The sequence below is a fragment of the Ursus maritimus genome, unplaced genomic scaffold (assembly GCF_017311325.1).
Source record: "Ursus maritimus isolate PB19 unplaced genomic scaffold, ASM1731132v1 scaffold_3, whole genome shotgun sequence".
In the NCBI taxonomy this organism is placed as follows: Eukaryota; Metazoa; Chordata; class Mammalia; order Carnivora; family Ursidae; genus Ursus; species Ursus maritimus.
Window position 1 is genome coordinate 66,022,980 of NW_024425563.1, and position 23,161 is coordinate 66,046,140.

The window sequence follows — 23,161 nt, forward strand, 5'->3', positions numbered from 1 at the left end:
TGTGTGTGTGTGTGTGTGTGTGTGTGTGTATAAAACCATGAGTTCACACAGTATCTCCAATTATAGTTCAACACTACAGGGTTCATTCTAGATCCTTTTCTTTTCATATTTGTAATTCCCTTCCCCAACAGTGAGAAACCTGGCTTTCATTGTCTTAAATATATTGTCTGTTTGGTCATCCAGCTCCCTCGCCAATCTTTGTTGCCCCCTCCACCCCAGTTGCCTTCCTTATGTCATTTGGACTTTAACATTCTTTGCCAGGCCACCCCCGTCCCTCCTCACTTCAGTATGGGGTGTCTTCTTCGCCCTGTTCAGGTCTGACACACCAGTCACTCTATGTTCTGCCTCTGTAGGAATGTCCTCTTCGCTCTACCACCTCATCTGGTACCAGGTGCCTTTTGAATTTTGACATATAGCCTCAAATTGCCTTTGAAAATGGTTATGCCAATTAAAATTTCTGTCACAGTTTACCTCTTCTCTCATAAGGTTGCCTATAATCCATATTAAGCATTTTAGTCATTGTAAACCTGATGGATGAAAAATGGAATGTCATCTTTTCATTTTGGTATTGATTTGAGTGAGATTGACCATTATGTTATTCCTTGAACTGTTTCCATCTTAATCCTCAGTTTCTTATATGTAATTTGTGGATAATAGAATTATGTATTATATGAATGTGTTAATCTGTTCGAGCTGCCATAGCAAAATACTGTAGACTGAGTGGCTTAAACAGTGGAAATTTATTTACTCACAGTTCTGGAGGCTGGGAAATCCAAGATCGAGGTGTTGGCCGATTCATTTACTGGTGAGGACTCTCTGGCTTGCAGACTACTGCGTTCTCACTGTGTCCTCACAAGGTGGAGGGAGAAAGAGCAAGCTGTTTGCTCTCTCTTCCTATAATGGCACTAATCACATCATGAGGACTCCACCCTCATGACCTTACACCACCCTAATTACCTTCCAAAGACCCCATCTCTAGATACCATTACATTGGGGGTTAGGGCTTCAACATAAGTATTTTGGGATGGGGAGGAACACAAACATACCAGTGATACACGTAAAATGCATAGCATAGAGTTTGGCACAAAGTGGTATTGAATAAACATTAGTCCCCTTTCTTTTCTTTCCTCTAATCTCCTTAGGGAATTGGATTTTGAATATTTGGTATTCACTTAGAATTTGAATTGTTTCTGACAAATATTTTAATTATAATTTTAGGTGTATCCAAAATTAAGCTTGTTGAATTTGTTGGTTAATCAAAAATTGATTTATTAAAAACTTTTAAATTAATTTCAAAAGTACTTTAAAAAATAGTGTATTTGTATAAAATATAAAGATACATAAAACAATAGCATATATTGTTTAAAGATGCATACAGATATGCAAGAGGTATAAAGAAATACAGTGGAGTTAAAAAAAAAAAAACCCAGATCAAGATACTGGTGGTTGGGGATGCCTGGGTGGCTCAGTTGGTTAAGTGTCTGCCTTTGGCTCAGGTCATAATCCCAGGTTCTGGGATCGAGTCCCACATGGGGAGCCTGCTTCTCCCTCTGCCTGCCGCTCCGCTCCCTCTGCTTTGTGTGCTTTCACTCTCTCTCTGACAAATAAATAAAATCTTTAAAAAAAATTATTAAAAAAGAAGATACTGGTGCCTGGGAGGGGTTAGTGAGAGGTGTGCTCCAGTATATTAAACAGTAAAAATTACTTTAGAAAAAATATTTGGATTAGCTCTTTCACTGAATCTATAGAATAAAACAAGCAGTAAATAGTTGCGACTTCAGTATTTAACATTATTACCAGATTGTTGTTAAACATTACTCATTCAAAGATGTTATGAATTGTTGAAAACATTGAGGGGAACATAGAAGTTTCAAAGACTATACTTACACTTCTTCTAAAGTATTAAAAATTCACCAAATATATTTTTTTCCTGTGTTGTGTTGTACATGTAGTGTTTGGTAGAAATAGTATTGTCTTTATTCTGGAACATGTTTTTCTTCTTACTTTCCTTACCCTTCAAGTTCCTGTGAGGTTATTGGTGCATAATAAATGATTTATTCATTCAATATATATTTGTTGAGTGCTTCCTATAAATTGGGCACTGAATGGTGCAGAGAGAATGATGTAGTAAGTGCTTTAGTACATAGTCCCATTTAATCCACATAGCAGTTTTATGAAGGTTTTATGTTTGAGGCTCCACAAAATTTGTTAATTTTCTACCAGGTCACAGTTAACTAGAGGCTGCACTGAGGCAAATTTGACTTCTTAGGTAGATACTTGTCTTTGAACTTAGAAATACCAGAGAGGCAGGGCACGGTGACTTTCATAGTAAGTTGAGCTTTTTAGTATTTTGGATGTGCTTATCTTGGGAGATGGAGCTCCAAGCCCTTCCCTCTCCGCCCCCAATTAAATCGGAGCAACTTTACTTTTGCTTATCTTTATCTATTGGGCTTCTGTGTGAGATTTCATTGAGTTTCCTTCCATTGGTGGGGCAGGGGTAGGGAGGGCAGGCATTTAGACGACTGGAAGTGAAGTGTAACAGCCTTTGAAAAGAAGGGGAAATTATTTCCAGTTCTGTACAAGGTGAAATAGCATTTGAACAGAGCTTTCAAAAAGATAGAAATGTAGAACAGGGGCTTCCAAAAGAAGGGGGAAAGGGTAGATACTTGGAGGTGAAAAAATAATGTGTTTGTGTGTTTTATTTGACTCTGAAATAGTGGTTGTAAATGCAGGTGGTTTGGGGCCTAATATTGGAAAACTTTAAGCCAAATGTCCAGTTCGAACTTTATCCTTAGATACATGAGAATTAGAGATTTTTTGGTTTGATGTGTGAGCTTCCTTTGAGCAGTAGGCAGTTTAGGAAAAATGAACCCAGTAAAATTAATTTGGAGAGCTAGAAAGAGGCCGAGTCAAGGAAGCTGATTAGCAAATTTTTGAAATAGCTTAGCTTAGGACTAAGGGCCTGAGAAAGGTTGTTACTAGGAAAGATGTGAAGAGGGTGACACAAGAATAACAAATGAGCTTTGGCAACTGGTTTGATAAGGACTGTTGGGAATAAGAAATTGGAGGTTGTGATTTTGCACTTGATGTCTAGTGGAAGACAGGTGGTGGGGTTCGCATCTTAACTCAGTCATGTGAAGGATCAGAATGAGGGAATTGAGACAAGTGTAGGGCACAAGGGCTTGCAAAACATGAGCTTAATGGCTTTGGGGAATTTTATAAAAGTACAGAGAAAAACCTAAGCACTAGCAAAGAAAAGCAAAGTCAGTGTGACTTTATTGTGGAACCATTCTCCCAGAGGTATGTATTTTTAAATTATTGATGAAAGAAATTGTGTTTGAATTTCCTTTTAAAATGTAAGAAAAATTATAAATGGTTATGTAAGTTATTTTGAGCCTCTATTTCAGATGGCTGTCCACAAATAACTGAAAGCTCACCAGTAGTCTGGTAGCAGTATCATTTATGACTTGCTTTTTGTTGTTTGCTCTGAAGTTCCTCACTGACATTTTTGGGCCTTATTGGAGAAAATACAGTAATATTATGGTGCTATGCTAGGTACTGATTTTTTAGCTACTGTATAGATATTAGATCTCTAGGGTATAGTTGTTTTGTATCATGATAACTTATAGAACTTACACTTTTTGTTTTAATCTATTTTATACAGTTTAAGCAGGAACACATATATTTATCTCAAAATGACTAGATTTAGTGTGGCTTCATTATCATATTCATGAGCATAATGATGATGTTTCCAACTATTGCTGTTCCCTTTCACTTACCTATGATGGTAGGTAGTTCTCTGTATACTTACCATCATCTATGATGATAAGTGTACAATTAAGAATTTTTCAAACTTTTATTGGTTTTTTAAAATATTTTTCTTCATATAATGTTCTACATGTAGGTGCACATTTTTTATTTGAAGAAACTTTGTTGAAGATTAGTTTGTTTATATTCAGGGTAGCTTTACTATTAAGAATTGAATGAGAATTTGATGCTCCTACACATTGACATAGAATAGAGCATTTGCAACCCTATTTGATATAAGTGGAATTTCTTCTTTACTTTTCTTCAAAATACTATACTTCATACTTTTAAGAAATTTTGGAATGTGTATTGGAGAGTGGGGAGAGTAATTTCGAAAATACTAAGTTGAGAGAAAATCCTTTTCCATACTTAAATGTCAAGGTGATACTTAGATAAGTGTGTGGGATCTTTGATAGTTCAGATTTGTGAAATTTAAGGCTAGTCACAGATATAATTCTCACTGGCAAATGTGAACAAAGCCAAATTTGGGGGCAAAGTCTTAAATAATTTAGAATTCCTAGAAACTTATGTATTAGGCATCTGTTACTGGTTACTTCCAATTCTGACTTCTTAAAATATGGTAATTTTTTTTTTTTACTAGTACACATCTGGAGGGCTGCACACTGAAGTAAACACAGCTGTGGTTATTTAAATGATTAATCACAATTCTGGCAGTGCATTCAGTGTTGAAGATAAAGTGTATACTTTATAAAGTCAGCTACGTATTGAAGGAAAGCATTAGACATGCATCAGGTATCTTTTGTTTCATTTTATTATTTTGCCCTTCTCAAAAACTATTTTTGGATTTAAGGCTTTAAAAAGGAGTGATTAAATAAAATTGCATGGTTATTGGTATAGAGTTATAATTGAAAATTAAAACACAAATCAGAGATATATTGCAAGAAATGCCAAATACCGGAGATTACAGCAATAATGGCTTTTTAATTTACACATTCACTTAGTTTAGTATACATATATTGTAATTTACATATATTGTAACATGTACAGCGTGGAGGATTTATAAGTGTTTGGAAATAATATTTGGGTGTATTATACCTTATCACTTAAACTTTTTACATAACATGTTCAGTACATTCTTTTTTTTTTTTTTTTTTAAGATTTTATTTATTTATTCAACAGAGAGAGAGAGACAGCCAGCGAGAGAGGGAACACAAGCAGGGGGAGTGGGAGAGGAAGAAGCAGGCTCATAGCGGAGGAGCCTGATGTGGGGCTCGATCCCATAACGCCGGGATCACGCCCTGAGCCGAAGGCAGACGCTTAACCACTGTGCCACCCAGGCGCCCCCAGTACATTCTTTGTTAGTAAAATCTTTAGTTTCCAGCTAAAATAGATTAAGGATTCCCATTTGTCAGTGTGAATGAACACATGTTTCTTCACTGGTGCTTTTGTTAAATAATTTAAAATGCTTAATAAGTTGTAATTCAAAAGGTTATAAATTGTCTTAGATTCTTCACCTGTGATAATTGGAAGGATAGTAGTCATACAGAGTTCAGTGTGTCTTACTCCTAAGATAAGGCTATATTGAAATTCATATGATGATTTGTGAAGAATTTAACCAGCTTTTCTATTTTTGTATCTTTGTATACTCAATAGTGTCGTAATTATGAAATGCTGTATAATACTACTAAAGAAATACAGAACTATCATTATGAATTTTTTTTGTGTGTTCTGCCTAAAATTTTGCTCACAGTACTGTCCTGCCCCACCCTCATAGGCTAGTTTCCTTTTATTTATTTTATTTTTTTTATTTTTACCTTCTTCTTTTTCCTTTTCTTGCCATTAAAATAGCACAAGATGGTTTTTCAAGGAGGGAGAGATAGTTTACCTGTATGCTAAATGATCATCAGAATTCAACTTCTTATTTTTATTTATTTTTTTAGTTATTCATATTTATTTATTTATTTATAATATTTTTTATTATATTAAAAATATGGAACACTTCACGAATTTGCGTGTCATCCTTGCGCAGGGGCCATGCTAATCTTCTCTGTATCGTTCCAATTTAAGTATATGTGCTGCCGAAGCAAGCACCTGAATTCAACTTTTTAAACCAAAACTTACACCACTCTTAAAATTTTTAAGACACTGTTCAGACTAGTATCTTTCATGTTAAGAATTTTGACTTTATCCTATGTAGAGTTAAGAATTGAGAGCTCCTACAAAACAAGCTATTGAATCTGTTGTTTCTTGTCAGCGATTCTCTGAGGAAGTTAGATACATATTAACAAGTTTGATTTTGTGGTTTGTTTTTGTTTTTTGTTTTTAGTCTCTCGTTAATTCTTCAGTTAAAAGCCAGCTTGAAGATATTTGAATGACATCAAATAGTTATAGTATTGAAATCAACATTTTGAATCACGTCATAGTAAGATTAAAATTTCCTGGGGGTAGGGAGGTCTATGTTTTTACCCTTCTTGAAAGGGTGGGCCTACAAGATTAGCAGAAAAATGTGAAATAAATATTCTTTTATTTTATATTTCTAACTTAAATCTTTTGACACATTATTGTTTATTAGGGAGTAACGTAGATAGAAATAACCTAGTTAACAATTTAGGAAGCTGTTTAATTAGAAGTGTTGCAGGCTGATAGAGGCTTTGTGTCTTAGAACTTTAAAACAGTTCAGTTGTGACTTACGTCACCCCCTTTACTCAAGAACATATTATACAGTCTTAATATATTCAGATTATTTTGAGGAACATTACACTTCATTAGATATCTTTATGAAGACTGCTGAAAGTATCAGTAAAACAAATGCTTAATTTGGCAATTCCTATTTCTAAGCTCAACACAAATTTCCTATTTAAAGTCTAGGATTTGAGGTCATGAAATATTGGCAGAAAAAGTTAGATATTTTCTTGTTAGTCTTCACCTTCTTTGTTTTATAGTAGTGGTAATGGTGGTAGTTTTCAAACAAAGGGTGTATGATGTACAGTGATGTCCAAGGCTTTCTCTAAAATTCTGTAATTTTAAACAGTACTTCATCTTAGCCATTTTATAAAAACTTGAATGTAAAACCAAACCTTGCTACATTGCAGTGTAATGTTATAGTTAGTTTTATGTGAATTTTTTATACTGGAGGGCCTTAGTGTAATTAGCACGACTCAAGAATCATAAAATCCTAAGCTGTCCATTAATACTTTTAGATAGTTATAGAACTATAGGCTATAGTAAGACTGGAGGGAATGTGGAGGAATGCATATAGTCATTATTCACTTGCCATAAAAGGAATTATTAATTTAGTTGTCCCAATACAAGTTCAACATATAAGAATACAAATTTCCATGAAAATTAAATTTGAGATTATTTGAATCAATAATTTGTTCAATTTTAATTTTAAAATTGTTCAATTTTAATTTTAAAATAATTTGAACAATAATTGAACAATAATTTGTTCAATTTTAATTTTAAAATAAAGATCATTCAGTATTAGAGAGAAATATATCTACTGTTTGAAATGAGGCTCCTTTTTATTCTAAAATTTTATCTTAGCTGCACCCAATACCACCTTTGCTTAATGTTCCTCTTGTGTACTTAACATTGCAATTTCTGCCCTCTTATTTTTTTCCTTAGAATACCTTGCTTGTTCCTGAGATTTCCCTCTTAGAAGAATAAAAAGAAAGTTTATACATAACAGTAGAACGTATATAGTGAACAGTTTATTATTGATTGCAATGGCATTATGAGAATTAACAGTACTATTTTATCCCAATACCTAATGATTAACTTTTGACTTAACTAAGTCACTTTTCTAGTCTATAAAGGTGCAAAAATGTTTTTCTTTCCGTTTATTTTAGCTTAGGGAGTGTGTGTGTATGTCTGTGTGTATAAAAATGGGTGGGGTGCCTTGGTGGCTCAGTCCGTTAAGCGTCTGCCTTCAGCTCAGGTCATGATTCCAGGATCCTGGGATCAAGTCATGCATTGGGCTCCTTGCTCAGCGGGGAGTCTGCTTCTCCCTCTGCCCCTCTCCCTGCTCATGCATGCACGTGTGCTCTCTCTCCCTCTCAAATAGATGAATAAAATCTTTAAATAAATAAATAAATAAATAAATAAAAATAGGTTGCAGTAGCTTTCTGATCACGCTTGCACAGACTAAGGGAACTCCTTAATGTGGTTCCCTAATTTTTTTTTTTAACTTTCTTAATCTACTCTCATTATAAAATTTGGCTAGTTTCACAAACAATAGAAATTTTCAGTTTGATCAAGGTACTATAGAAAATGTAAGGTTGTTTCTAGCCAAGTCAATATTGAGATGTAATTAATACTACTATTAAGTATTACTGTTGTTAAGGACCTCAGAGAATAGCGTAGGATTTGAATTTAGGTAATTACAGTATTCTCAGAGAATAATAATTGCTAAGAGATACAAGAAAATTTATGTGGGTAAAAATACTTTTGATTATTGAGAGCTTTTATTAATGAATATACATTCACTGGGGCGCCTGGGTGGCTTAGTGGGTTAAGCGTCTGCCTTCGGCTCAGGTCATGATCTCAGGGTCCTGGGATCGAGTCGGGCTCCCTACTCAGTGGGGAGTCTCCTTCTCCTTCTGCCACTCCCCCTGCTGTGCTCTCTCGCTCTTTCTCTCAAATAAATAAATAAAATCTTAAAAAAAAAAAAAAAAAAGAACCGCATGTTCTACCAACTGAGCCAGCCAGTTGTTGAGCTTCCTAACAACCTGAAATAAATCGCCTAAGAGAACTTTTTCATCTTTTCAGGTACTAGGGTCTTAAATTTCCTCCGTGTTGTCTCCTTGGGGAGCACTGGATGAAGTGATCACTATTCTCAAAGACATTCTTAAATATAATTGAAAATTTTACGTGACCATTTCGTAATACATGATCTTGTTCGTCTCTTCTATTTTGAAATATATACTCTTGGCTTCACTGAAATCATACTGGCCTCTGTTTTTCATGAGATTGACCACTCGGAGGGCACTTGAGAAGTATAGTTCCATTTACCCAGTGTTTTATTGACTGTCTGTGGTGTGCCCAGCACTCAGCTGTGTGCATCAGAGTTGCAGATTTAATAAAATGTTGTTCTACCTGAAGGTTTTGAGTAGTAATGGACAGGAATGGAAGTGGAATTTTGGGCATCGGTGGAGGAATGGTATAAACTTTAACACTGGGAAGGAGGTGACGGAAAGAAGACTACAGTAATGTTTATGAAGGGAATAATCCTAAATTAGTAAGTGGCAGTAAGAATAGGCAAGGGAAGACTTATTCTGGAGATAATTGGGAGTTGAAATGGAAGGGACATAGTGAGTGATTGTAGTTGAAGGAGAAAGAGTAGTTAAGATGCCTCTTAAGTTTCTGTCTTGGGGGACCAGATAAATAGACGTACTTTCTTCTATTCTTAAATCATGATGATGATACGTATTGCATTCAAAAATATTTGTTAGGTATGAAATGTAATGAATAATACACCCATATTATGAATGATTGTTGAATAGATTTAAATTTATATGTACATTATAAGAAAAACCTAAATCATACCCTTTGTTATTTTTCTTTTCAAGTTGAAATGTTCTTAGTCATGTCTCTAATAAGTAATTACTCAGGTGAAACTTATGGCTAGGACATACTTAAGAGAGAGTATAACTTCACTGTTTTGGGAGGGAAGGGGGTTATACAGCAATATACAAGGTCTGATTTAGAGTTTTGTTTCATCTTTCATAGCCATTTGTTGGGCATGATGCCAGGTACTGTTTGTGGTTTAAGAATACAAAGGTAAATAACATAGAGTTGTTACTGTTAGGGAGCTCAGACACCAGTAATGGACATAGACATATAAACTGATAATTATGATTGTACAGTATGTGCGTGCTGTAATAGAGATAGACACAAAAGAGGGAGCCTAATCTCCGAGGGTAAGGAGAAAGAGATGGGCATAGGTAAGGCTTCCAGAGTTGATTTCCAAAGTAATTTTTTAAAAAAACTGCTTTTCTTACCTTTTAATTTTGAAACTTTCAACCCTATAGAAAAGTATTAAAAAAGAGGACAAGGTAGGGGGTGAGCAAAATGGATGAGGGGTCAAAAGGTGCAAACTGCCAGGTACAAAATAAGTAAGTCATGGGAATATACTGTATATAGCATGATGATTACAGTTAATAATACTGTATTGCATATTTAAAAGTTGTTAAGAGAGTAAATCTCAAAAGTCCTCATCACAAGAAAAAATTTTGTAACTGTATATTGTGGTTATCATTTTGCAAAATATACAGTTATTGAAATTATATTGTATACCTGAAACTAATGTAATATGTATATGTCAGTTCTGCTTCCGTTAAAAAAAGACAACAAATACCTAAGGTTTATCAGTTGCTAACATTTTTTCATGTTCACTTTATTTCTGTCATATACGATAAAATATGTATGATATATATCGAATATATTTGAGAACCACCTGCAAGTAAACTTAAACTGTTAACAAAATGACACAGCTCTTAAATATTTTAGCGTGCATGTCTTAAAGGGGGACATGTTCCTCTAAAACAATTTTACAATCATGTTTGAGAAAATTAACATTAATTCAATAATATCATCCAGATACACAGTCCCTATGCAGACTTTACCAACTGTTACAGAAAATGTCTCGTCACTTTTTTCCCCAATTCAGAACAGTCCCTTTTTTTTTTCTTTTTCTTTTTGTTTTTCATGACATTAACCTCCTTGAAGATACCAGTTATAAAGAGTTTCACATTCTGGATTTGCCTGATAGTTCCCTCATGATTAGATTAAGGGTTAACATTTTTAATGACTACTACATAGGTAATGTTTATTTCTCACTGCATTATATCAAGAGATACATGTCAAGTTGTCAAAATTTATTGGTGATGTTAAGTTTAATCACTGGTTAAGATTGTGATTACCAGATCTCTCCATTTCCCCCCTCATTTAATAAGTATGTAATCTATCCTATAGTCCCAGCTATTTTTCACTCAGTAGTTTTAGTATCCATTGTTGATCCTTGCCTGAATTGTACTGAGGGTCGCAAAATGGTGATTTTCTAATTCTGTCATTCTTTCTGCGTTTATGTACCTGGGAATTGTAAAGAGCATCCCCTCCCCAACATCCCATTCCCCAGCATACTGCTATGGACTCATGGATTTTTTAATTTAATTCAGTGTGTCATTTTTTGTGATTCTTAAGTTGTTCCAAATTTGGCCAGTGGAAACACCTTTAAGCAAATTTTTGTACCTTTTGACATGTTTTCAGGCATTATAAAAAGGAATCCCAAACTTACCTGTTAACTTCCTTATTCCAGATCAGAGATTAGCCATTCCTTTAATGGCCATAGTTCCTTTTAATGGGGAATGGCATTTTAACTAATTAAGATATTTTAATTAAGTAGATGTCAGGCGAAGTAGTCGGTTCGGGAGATGGCAGAAAGACAGAGATGAGGAACAGCAGGTTTAATGAATAGAAAATTTTAAACAATTTCAAAACATGAAGTACAGTTAGGACTGAATAAAAATGAAGATCTTGTGGATTGCTCGTCACTGTTATTTTTTACAAGGAGGAAATGTGTATAAAAGAGTACTTAAAGCTGCTTGACTAACATGAGTGAATCATCCCAGTGAATTTGAATTTAAGTAATTAAAAATATTTGTTTTAAAACAAATATATTATGCAAAATCATACAATTTTTTGTAATAAAGCTATGTCAAGATTGTAACAGGTGTGCATCTTAAGTATGACAGCAGAGTATGCATGAAGTCTCTTCTGGGATGGTTTGATGTCATTAAAAAAAGAGAATACATAATGACATTATCACCCAGGAGACTAGATTTTTATCAGGATCAAGAGAATAGAAGCAAGAAGAACCTGATACAAGAATATTTCCATTATATAGGTAAGAAATGATAATGCAAATGTCTGAGGTAACAGGGAAGTTGATGTTAGTGTACATATGTTTTCTGAGTATTCTAAACAAAAGCTAAAATGTAACCCCTCTCCCCATTACCAAAAGAGAAAGAAGAAAAAAAGGAAATTGAGAAAACTAAAAACTACAGCATTCCTCTTTGTATGTATTTATATTTGTCCTCCCTTTAAAAATAAAAATTTTATATTGATGATAGGCAAATGTTAGTGATGCTTATAATTTGGTCCCTTTTTTATTTGTGTATGAGTTACCATTTTTTACGTTTAGCAGTTTTAAATTCCAGATTGGTATCTTCCTGCTCCTCCATTTCCTTTCGCATTGTTGGTGCTGTATTTTGGAAGATTGTGAAATAGACCTTATAAAAATTAGCCCAAGAAAAAATCAGGAAAGTAATATCCTCCTGAAATTCTAATACATTTTCATGGCAGATAGAATTTTTTTTATTAACTTCTGTTTTAGATTATCTGCAAATTCAAGAATTGAGAGAACAAGACAGCATAAATTGAGATTTAAAGAGGAAGGTTACCATTTCTTATAGATACGACATTAGATGTTTTGAATTGTGTCTTAAGTGGCAAACTTTCTGAAGTTTCTGTATTTATGGAAATAACATGTGAGAAGTATTTAGACAGCATCTGTTTCTGTTTTTAGACTGGGCTGGTTTAGATGAAGATGAAGATGCACATGTCTGGGAGGATAATTGGGATGATGACAATGTAGAGGATGACTTCTCCAATCAGTTACGGTAAGTTTTAAGTCAGACTTTATATAGCTTAGTATTAATTGTAAGGATGGAATATGTAACTTACAAATGATAATTGACCTCTTTAAAAGATAATTAATCTTTGAAATACATTTTTGAATTATGAAAAGGAAAACCTATTACCTTCATCTGAGTTTCTAAACATGAATATTTGTGTAATTGCAGAGAACTTGTATTCTTTCTAGTTTCTTTACAAAGGTAGTTAAATAGAAGCATATTTGCAATTTTTTTTTTTTTTTTGTGGGTTTAATTCTGTCAACGTTAATTTTCCACCAATGTTGACTAACTCAGCAGAAATTAGAACCAGAGTGCTAGAACCCAAAAGATTGGTGATTCTGAAACTGGAATGGAGATTGGGTTGATGGGAGTGTACTTTTTCGTATTCATGTACAAATTTACCTAGTATGATTGATTGAAGTAAAGTTCGTATATAGTAAAATTAATCATTTTAAAGTGTACAGTTCAGTGGCATTTTGTATATTTACAGTGTTGTGCAGCCATCATCTCTGTAATTCCAAAGCATTTCCCTCACCCCAGAAGGAAATACCATACCTGTTAAGCAGTCACTCTGCATTCCTCTTTTCCTGGCCTCTGGTAACCACTAATTTTCTTTCTGTCTGTAGATTTGCCTGTTTTAGATAAGTCATAAAAACGGAGTCATACAATAAGTGATCTTGTGTGTCTAGGTTCTTACAGTTAGCATAATGATCTCATGTTTCATCCATGCCACAGCATGTATCAGTACTTCATTCCTTTTAATGGCTGACTAATATTCCATTATATATGCTATACTACAGTTTGTTTATCCATTCATCAGTTGATGAGCATTTGGGTTGTTTCCAGCTTTTGACTACTGTGAACTGTGTTACTATGAGCATTCAAGTGCAAGTTTTTGTTTGAATACCTATTTCCATCTTTGGGGGATATAATCCTAGGAGTGGAATTTCTGGGTCATATCATAATTCTGTTTAACTTTTTGAGGAACTGCCAAACTGTTTTCCACAGCAGCTGCACAATTTTACATTACTACCAATAGTGTATGAAGGTTCTAAATTGTTCACATTCTTATCAAAGCTGCTTTCTTTTTTTTATTATAACCATCCTAGTGGGTGTGGACTGATATTGTGGTTTTGATTTGCATTTCCCTAATGACTAATGAAGAGACTTTTTTCATATATTTGTTGACAATTTGTATATCTTCTTTCAAGAAATAATCTAGTCCTTTGCCCATTTTTAAGTTGGGTTGATTGTCCTTTTGTTGTTGAGTTGTCAGAGTTTTTTATGTATTCTGAGTACTAAGCCCTTATCAGACCTATTATTTACAGATACTTTCTCCCATTCTGTTCACTTCTCTTTTCACTTTCCTCTTTGCACACAAGTTTTTAATTCAGATGAAGTCCAGTTTATCTACTTTTTAAGAATTTATTGCCAAATTCAAGGAAAATTAATCCATATGTTTTCTTCTAACAGTTTTAAAATTTTAGTTCTTACATTTAGCTCTAAATTCCATTTCAAATTAATTTTTGTACACGATTTGAAATGAGTCCACCTTCATTCTTTTGCAAATGGATATCCAGTTATACCAGTACCATTTGTTGTAGAGATAATCCTTTCCTTGCTAATTTTATTTTGATTCACCCATATATATCTGTTTTGGCCATAGAGTTATCTAGGTAAACTGTCATACTTTGCTCAAGTCAAGATCTAGCAGTTCTGTAGTCTTCTGATATTCTACTCTAGTACATTTGTTCAAAAAGAAAGATGATTTATAATTTAATGATGATGCAGTACCTTTTGTTCTACACTGCATTTTTCGCGAGCTCAAAAATCCTACATTCTAAAGACATTTTAGTATTTTGCTGGAGACTAATAACAATTTTATCTATCACCTTTCTTCTCTTTTTGGAAATAGCATAATTTACCTTTCACTGTTATTCTTGTACTTTTACAATGCTCCATGATATCTCAAAATGGCTGACTCTGTTTTTTGACTATATCTTTTCATTCTTTCAGTACCCTGAGATGTAATTATTCAGTGCCTAGAGATTTTAAACTACTTTAATGCAGTTAAGAGTTATCTCACCTGTCTTGGTCTTCAGTTTTGTGTTAATGATGTTTTTGCTGTTTCAGTTTTATGAACAAGATAGGAACAATAGCTGTTGAACAATAATTCTGCTTTTTCTCTAAATCTGTTAATATTACATCTATTCCAAAAAAAAATAAAAAAAAATATTACATCTATTCCAAGCATTGGATCTATTCTCATTCTTCTTTATTCATGTATGGCTCTCAGAACCTTTTTGTTCTTTCTGTAGCTCTCAACCCATTTTGGGATTAAAGTCTGTGTGTACAGATTCTTGCCATGTTTCTTTTTGGCATTAATTTTTGGTTTATATTCTTTTTAAAATTAAGCAACATCAGAGAACACCCTGCTACTTTTTTTTTTTTTTAGTAGGCACCCCCCCTCCACTAGAACCATATTATGCTGTTAGAATATTTTCAGGCCTTCCACCTATGTTGATCCCTATTCTGAGTTCTTAATCATCTACCAGTTTTTTCTTTTTCAGTTCTCTTGAGATTTTTCAAGTTGAAACTAAATGAGTTTTCTTCCTTTGCTATTCACAAAAAAGTCAAATTTCTTCAAAATGTTTTTCTTTTTTGTCTTTCAAAGTCAGAAAATAACACTTTTTTCTCAAAAAATTAAACTAATACATTATTAAATACTGGGTTGCCCAGGTGGCTCAATTGGTTAACCTCAGCCTTTGGCTCATCTCATGATCCCAGGGTCCTGGGATTGAATCCCACATTCAGGTTCACCACTCAGCAGAGAGCCTGCTTCTCCCTTTCCCTCTGCCTCTCCCCCTGCTCGTGCCTGTGCGTGCTCGCTCTCTCTCAAAATAAATTAATAAAATCTTTTTTTTTAAGACGTTATTAAATACAATGATCTTATCAGGAGACTTTTAGTGGTATATATATTGATAATGGGATTTCTTGCCACTACTGCATCTTGCCTTTTTTCTGGTTTGGAAGTAGAGCGTTATTCATGTATTATTTGTGGCTTGTTGTTTTTATAGTACACCCACACAGTGTTCTTATGTTCTTTCTTGTGTTCTGCCTTTAGGTTTGTGGATTTCCATAAGAGTATAAATTTTGATACCTTTATTAGTGAATAAGATTTTTCTTTTTATTTCTCTGTTAGAATCATGGGTTTTTTTCTACATGTGGGTTGGTATATCACCAGCACTATAAAATAGAACTTATTGTATTGGTGGAAATGTTCTATAAGCTGCCCTGTCCATATATGGCTCTTGAGCACATGAAATGTAGCTAGTACAGCTGATGAACTGAATTTTTCATTTTATTTAATTTTGATAAATAGCCACATGTGACTCCTGTATTGGACATTGCAGCCTCAGATAATATTTTTATCTTTGCTTTAAAAGAGTTGTCATAATTAACAAGGCTTCTGCAAAGATGTTCTTCCTAGTCTTTGTAAAACGTATAGAGATCCTCAATGTGATATTATAAACCATGGTAAAGAACACGTTTTACTGTGTTCTGATATTGTATATGGGTCCTAATCCCATCTAACTTTGGAAAGACAGTACGTTTTCTAGAGTCACTCTGATTCCCTGGGTTCCAGATCTGGATCTGCCTTTTATTAGCTACATGTCTTAGCAAGGATTTAGTCTTCCACTTACCATGTTTTTCTCTTTCATTGTAATTACCTCTAGCAAGTAAAAGTAGAAAAAAAAAAGGCCACATGTATCTCCAAGTAACTAAAAGTCATAGAGAAACAAATGTATCAGAAGCAGCAAAAACAATGACTTTTACTTCTTTGAGTTACTTGGAGACACATTCAGTAGAAATGGGTAGGATGAATTTTCCTGACCTTGCATCCCATGTTCTATTAAAAAATCCAAGAAGCCAATATTGTTCCTGATTTACCATGTCAAATATAGCAACTGTCCTATAGCAGAGTAGGTTCTTGGATAATAAGAGGAGTTCTCAAACCTACCAGTGGCTATTTGTCTTATTCTTGTTTTGTTGAAAAAGAAAAGCTGCTGTTTTTGTTTTAAATAGTGTACATTCACTAAGTGGGTCCTGTGATATGTTCCAATTGTGCTGGATTTCTTTTTTTTTTTTTTTTTTTTAATTTTTTACTATGTTATGTTAGTTGCCACACAGTACATCACTAGCTTTTGATGTAGTGTTCCATGATTTATTGGATGCATATAACACCCAGTGCTCCATGCAATACGTGCCCTCCTTAATACCCATCACCGGCCTATCCCAATCCCCCACCCCCCTCCCCTCTGAAATCCTCAGTTTGTTTCCCAGAGTCCATAATCTTTCTCATCTCTTTGTTAGATTTTTTTCATTCCACAGGCTGATGATACTAGTGTGTTTCTATAGTTTTGTGTTTTGTACTTAGTGGCCTTGATTTGTTTTCCTTTTGGTTTTTTTTATATGTCCTAAATTCTAGCAAAACTTTTCATCTTCTCTAAAAATAGAGAAGCATATCATGATGTCTTTTGTGTTTGTTAACAATTTATAAATGTAATTAGTCACCACCTCCTGTCAGGAAGGCAGATGCAAACCTAGACAGATTTGGTGTACTTGTTAACTAAATTGCAGGCTGACTTTCGGGGATTGTTGTTGTAGTTGTAAAATAAGAGAAAGTGAATAATCTACATTGATTCTTTTAAAGGCAGCAGAAAACTATTGTTTAGGAAACAATTTAAGAAACCTTTAAAATTATTTCCATTTTAAGTAGAAAACATAAAGAACAGATAAAAATTTTTTATCTTCTGGAAAAGGGGCACAGTGGGGGGGCAAAGGAAGCATTTTGGTTAAATTTAGCAAAGGAAGGAGTAGTGTCAGAAACTTGTGCTGATCTTTTGACTCCTAAATGGGTGACAGAAGATAAAAATGTTTTATATGAATAATCTCCGGCTTTAATATTATTCATGGACCTTAGGTCAGTATTTGTATTATAAATAACTAAAAATTTTAGTAGACATTTGGGTAAATGAATAATAAATATTATACATCATTCCTACATGTGTTTTTTTGTGTTGTGTTTACATTGGATAGTGTGATAGTGTCCAAGATAAATTATACTTGAGAACAAATGTCAGTTTATCTTATTGGATGTAGTGGTGTAGGGCGCATTAATCATACTTTACATTCATACAATGTTTTATTGTATTTTGGCCCTAAAATAATCTTGCTGTGAACTTCTATAAAATGAATTGTGGCAGAGAAGTTACTGATAATACCTGGAGTGGTAGTTGAAGGAGCTGAAACCGATTACAGGGCCAAACTTTTTTGTGCCTCTGTTTTATACAAAGCAGATCAAAAATTGCAGTTGATATAAATTATGACTGAAACTTCAGGTTGAATAAATTACTTAAAATTATAAAATATCTTTTTAAAGGGTGTATATTTATAAATTTTTGAGGTTTTTATACACATTAAAAATTTTTAAAGTAATATCTTGTTTAGTATTTTGTAACTTATTTATTATATTGATTTTGTCTACATATAGTTAATGCAGAATAACTCCCATGCACTTTTAAATTTGATTAATAATTTTTGTCTTGGTTAGAGCAATAGATATATGTCAATATGGAAAGCAGTCTGTTTATTCTTTATGTGTAAATAGCAGTAATACCTATTAGGATGATTATAAAATTCCTGAAAGTTTGATACCAGATGTCTTGTGTTCTTAGCCATATGGTTGATAATTCTTAAAGTTTGTTTAAGTATTTATTATGAACAGGACATTTGTATGGTATTTCAAAGATATTTGGAAGATAGTAGTTAATCTCTCACATTTCTTCCTTAAATAGATTTATCAGAAAATTAAGGAATATAAAATATAAGTTTACTAATGGGAAAGCAGAATTTTATTAGCAGTATGTTGATTCACATTCATTTTCCTTCTTATACAGATTTCTTTTAAGGGTGTAAAGTAAAAGGTACTTGGTAGTATTTTATATTGGTGCCTAGGCTTAGCTCATTGTTTTGTTAAGTGTATTATTTCTAAAACATTGTTTCTTTAATTTATCATAAAGAATGTCCAATGATGTTGTTCTTTTGTGTTTTATTGTAGAGCTGAACTAGAGAAACATGGTTATAAGATGGAGACCTCATAGCATTCAGAAGAAGTGTTGAAGCAACCTAAACTTGAACTGTTTACTAAATTCTAGGACAGAGAACCCAGGATGGGACACTTAAAAAAATGTTTATTTCATTACCTGCTTGGATTTATTTTTGTTTTTGTAACACACAAAAAAAATAAATGTTTTGGTCTAATCTTGGTTTGTTTCACAAGTCTTGATCTTTTGCTTCCTATCATTAATTTTCTCAGACTATTTATGATTTTCTAGGACTTTATTAATAAGAACAGTAAATTCATCTGATCCCCAATTCAGTGCTTTTTTTTAACCACATCAATTTAATGTTGATCTTACTTATAAGGTTACTTCTTTTAAGTTACATTTAACCTTAAGCTCATCTGTATTTTGAAAGCTTAGGAAACATTTACTGACATCTCTAAGGTGACCTGTGTTTTAAAAATATTAATCATTTTCAATTGCTGTAATTAGCTCCTGAGCCATTAATAATAGTATTAATAGTTAATACAGTATTATTAGTACTTAAAATCAAGTGGTTTGATCACAGTCTAAGAACAGTGTCCTCTGTCAAAATTGGTGAAGTAGTATCATGATATTTTGTTAACATAGGCCATATTCTCAGGTACTACATAATAGATTCATTTAGTATAATTAAGATTCTGCAGAGTGATTATCATTGCCATATCTACTTTTGTGAGTGCGAGATATAATTTAGTTGGTAAAGGATTCTTCCTCTTAAGACTTAGAATGAAGCTAATGTACAGGTTTTATTAGGAATATTTTCAAACTTGAATGTGTTACTTATTTAGAAGGAGAATTAACAGAACTATTGAATAAATTAAAGTGTAAAATATATGTAACATGATGTATTAACACCAAAATAAAATTGGGTGCCTGAAATATAATTTAAGTTACGCCTCAGAATGATTTTGAACATAAGTTTTTCTCCTCCTAAGACAAGCATAAATCTGTCTTGCCTACCTGGAAAACTGCTAGATGATCAGATAGACTAAGGAATGAGAAAGAACTTTGGGAAGTGTAAAAGCATCATATTTTTGTAATCCTGTAGTGCAGCACAGGCAGCCATGCTACTGTTGTGACATGTGAAGAAATATTTTGATGTGTATGTTCTTGGTACTCTGGTCAATGATTATCTTTAAACACCATTATCAGTGGTCACTTTGACAGTGTCAGATCATTACCCAGAAGGATGGCCACCTCATATGACTTTAAATTGGTGCAAGGTACAATTTTGAAACCTTATAAGAATTGGGCAGAAGCTTTGATGGTTTTTTATTAGTTATCTAGTGTTTTGTTCTTAATGAAATTTCAAAATTTAGTTTGGGTGTTCTGTTCTGTTAAGGATTGAGTACCAGGAAATTGGTATTTGGTATCAGGATGATGAAGCCATCAGTGGTAGAAAGTGAGACGAGTCAAGCAGCTGAAGAAAATTATTTTTGTGGGACTTTACAGTTAATAGATTTCTTTACCTTTTTGATCTTCAGAACAGCCCTGCCAAAGTAGGCAGGAAGGGCCTGTCTATTATAAACATTTCATAAAACAGAATACCGCTTCATAGAAAGTAAGGAAGTGAAAGGGGCTATGGTTGAATAGCTAATAGGTGTCAGATAAAGACTAGAATCCAGGGTTGTTTTTCCTTTGTCATTTTCCATAATCACTGAATTCCATTTGAAATAGTTTGAATTCAAATTGTAGATGTAATAATGGTCAGTATTTTTCATCAGGCCTTGGGTTAGAATTGTTGCCACTGGATGCCATGTCTCTTCTTCCTATTTCCACTAAATGTTTAATTTAGAGAACTATGATAATGAGCCAAGACTCTTGAAAGATTGCATGGTGTATTAATAATGCCTTTTTATGGCATCTATCCTGTACTTTTTAAAGATAGCCATATCCTTTCTGCCCCACAGTTACCAAGGTGAGAGAGGGAACAACTTCCATTCTTTTGGCAGAGGGCTAACAATTTATGCTACTTTCCATCTACTCATACAGTTGATGCTGGGGAGTTAAACTTGAGTTTTCTAGCTGCCTTAGTGGCTCTGGTTGTATTTCATCTCTAAATCTTGGCATAGGTCTAGATTCTATTATGTATCCACTTCTTGCTCTATCCATACTATGTTCTCTAATAATTTCATCCAGTCTCAGTTGCTTAAAAAAAAAAATCTCTGTATGTATGATTTCATTCTCTATTTATTCAGTCTTTGTCTCTCCTTGAAGTTCTAAACTTTCATATCCACTAACAATTTGATCACCTTTTCAGTATCTAATGGGTATCTTAAAGTTAACTGGGTGAAAACAAGATTTGATTGTTCTTCTCAAACCTGATCTTTCATCCAGTCTTTCCCATCTCAGTAAATACCCCACCTTCTTCCCCACTGCTGAAGCCAACACTGTAAGAACTGTTCTTGAAATCCTCTAGCCTAGTATTTAGTCTAGTGGCAGGCCCTGTGAACTCCACCTGCAAAGTGTATCCCATATAGTTGATACCACTGTTTGCCTACCCAGCATCTATTTCCCCCTTACTCTTTTCTAACAAGTCATCATTTTTTCCCCCTCAGGTATCCATCCTCTTTTCACATAAGCCATGTGACTCAAGGCAAGTCAACCCCATTCCCAGTTCAGGGTGGGCTCTGCTTAATCTTTAGTCAATCATAACGCCATCTATCATACAAATGAATGGATGGTGGATGGGCAGGCTTAAGTAAATATGGGCCAATAAATAATTGTCTAGGGGCATCTGGCAAAGAGGAATCCTGGCTTTTGAAATAGACACATAAAGCAAGCCTCTATAGGTGTGAATAAGGAGCATGTAGTCTCAATTACTAGTTGCAGTTATCTAACAACTATTCCAGTTTGAGGCCTAAGATAATTAGTCTGGAAGAATGTGATTCTTTGATAATATTGAGGCTGCTCTGGCAGTAAGCTTCCTGTAAAATAAGCATACAAATTTTTTTATTTATGACATCTTAGGTTGGGTATTTGGTTACTGGTATCCAGAAACAACTGATAAATTGAGAATCTATCTACTCCCACTTTCTAGTACCTTAATCTAAACCACCACCATCATTCACTAGGATTTTCTGTAATGATCGCCTAACTAGTCTCCCTACTTTTACTTTTTCTGCCCTACAGTCTTTCCTGTAAAAAACAGGGATCTTATTGAAATTTAGACCATGTCATCCCTTTCTTTAAATGCCATCAAGGACTTCTTAAAGCAGAGTAAAACTTAACTCATAAAGCCCAATATAATCGGCTAATGCCTATCTCAGCTTACATCACTTGATTTTCAGTAATGTCTTATTTTGGTCACTTCTGAAAAGTAAATGAAAGATAAATCACTAAGCAGAAAGTCATCGTGCTCAGTTGCTTGAACACACCAGGGGCCTTTCCACCAGTTGGTACCTGAAAGCCTTGCCCTTCTCATCTTCACAAGTCAGGCACTCAGAAGGGTCTGGCAGAGTCAGTATAGACCAGGAAATAGAGGAGAGACTTTTTTTTTTTTTTTTTTTTTAACAGACATGACTTGTGCCTTCCTTCTTGGTTGTAAGGCACAAATCCATGTAATAGGCCATGTCGTCTCTTTTGTTGTACCTAGACAATTCAAACCTTGTATCTTGCCAGAAGAGGTCAGTAGGATCACCAATGACTGTGAAATATATATATTTTTTGTTATTGCCTGCAGTGAATGTCTTGCAGAAAAATCTTCGTAACATTTTATTTTGCTCAAAATACATCATTGTTCACTAATTATTCAATACATTAATTACATGAATCTTACGTTTTCAAGAGTAATCCTTAAGGTAAAATGATGTTCTCTTATCTACATTAGTGTTAATAAATAAAGATAACTAATACGGATGTTTGAACTTTGCAGAGCTCATACTCAAAGACTCATTGCATTGTGTGTGTAGAAACCTGTGATCCAAGTTGATAGGATATATCTTAGTTATTTTGATGATGATATTTCCAAGTAGAGGAATGGACAGATTTTATGAGAAGAGCAATTGCTTTTCTTTGCTAGGGCTAAGAGAGTCACTGTCATTAATCATAAAGATGATGATTTGTGTTTATGTCATTTAATATTTTTCAGTAATTTCCCCTTTGGAGATTAAGAACAGATATATAGATAGGTAGATACAGATATATAGATAGATATAGATATGCTAAATTACTTTGGCTTTGGAAGCATGTATCTTTCCTCTGAAGCAGGACTGTAGGAAAAATATTTCATGGGGTAAAGAAGTCTTGTTAAAATGTATAAAAATTATAAGCAAAGTTTTAAATGCTATTGATTTATATATTGGAGAGGTTTCTTCATATTTTACAATTTAGCTCGTTAAATTAGTAAAACATTTTGGAAGCTAAATTTTCACTGATACAATAGTCTCAGTCTATATATTACTAGATGACAACACAGGATTAATTGCTGTTAGATTTTATTTTGTTTTTCAAATTAAAATTGCTGATAAACTAACAATTGTCTCTTTTTTAATGCCATTGAAGGAGAGCATATAAACTTTTCCTTTTCCT

General features: G+C 33.7%; 1 protein-coding gene and 1 non-coding gene across 2 annotated transcripts in view; one reads left to right on the forward strand and one right to left on the reverse strand.

Annotated features, from left to right (window-relative positions):
- The window catches only part of SEM1 (SEM1 26S proteasome subunit), a 25,134-nt gene extending 6,346 nt beyond the window's left edge, over positions 1 to 18,788 (forward strand). The window contains exons 2-3 of the mRNA XM_040644254.1: positions 12,356 to 12,449; positions 18,586 to 18,788. Coding sequence (XP_040500188.1) covers positions 12,356 to 12,449; positions 18,586 to 18,628 — 137 coding nt within the window. The 3' untranslated portion in view covers positions 18,629 to 18,788. The remainder of the gene's footprint in view (positions 1 to 12,355; positions 12,450 to 18,585) is intronic.
- Positions 5,753 to 5,859, reverse strand: LOC121105969. Its single transcript, XR_005838701.1, has one exon. It is a non-coding gene; the product is annotated as a U6 spliceosomal RNA (small nuclear RNA).
- Positions 18,789 to 23,161: the final 4,373 nt, after the last annotated feature.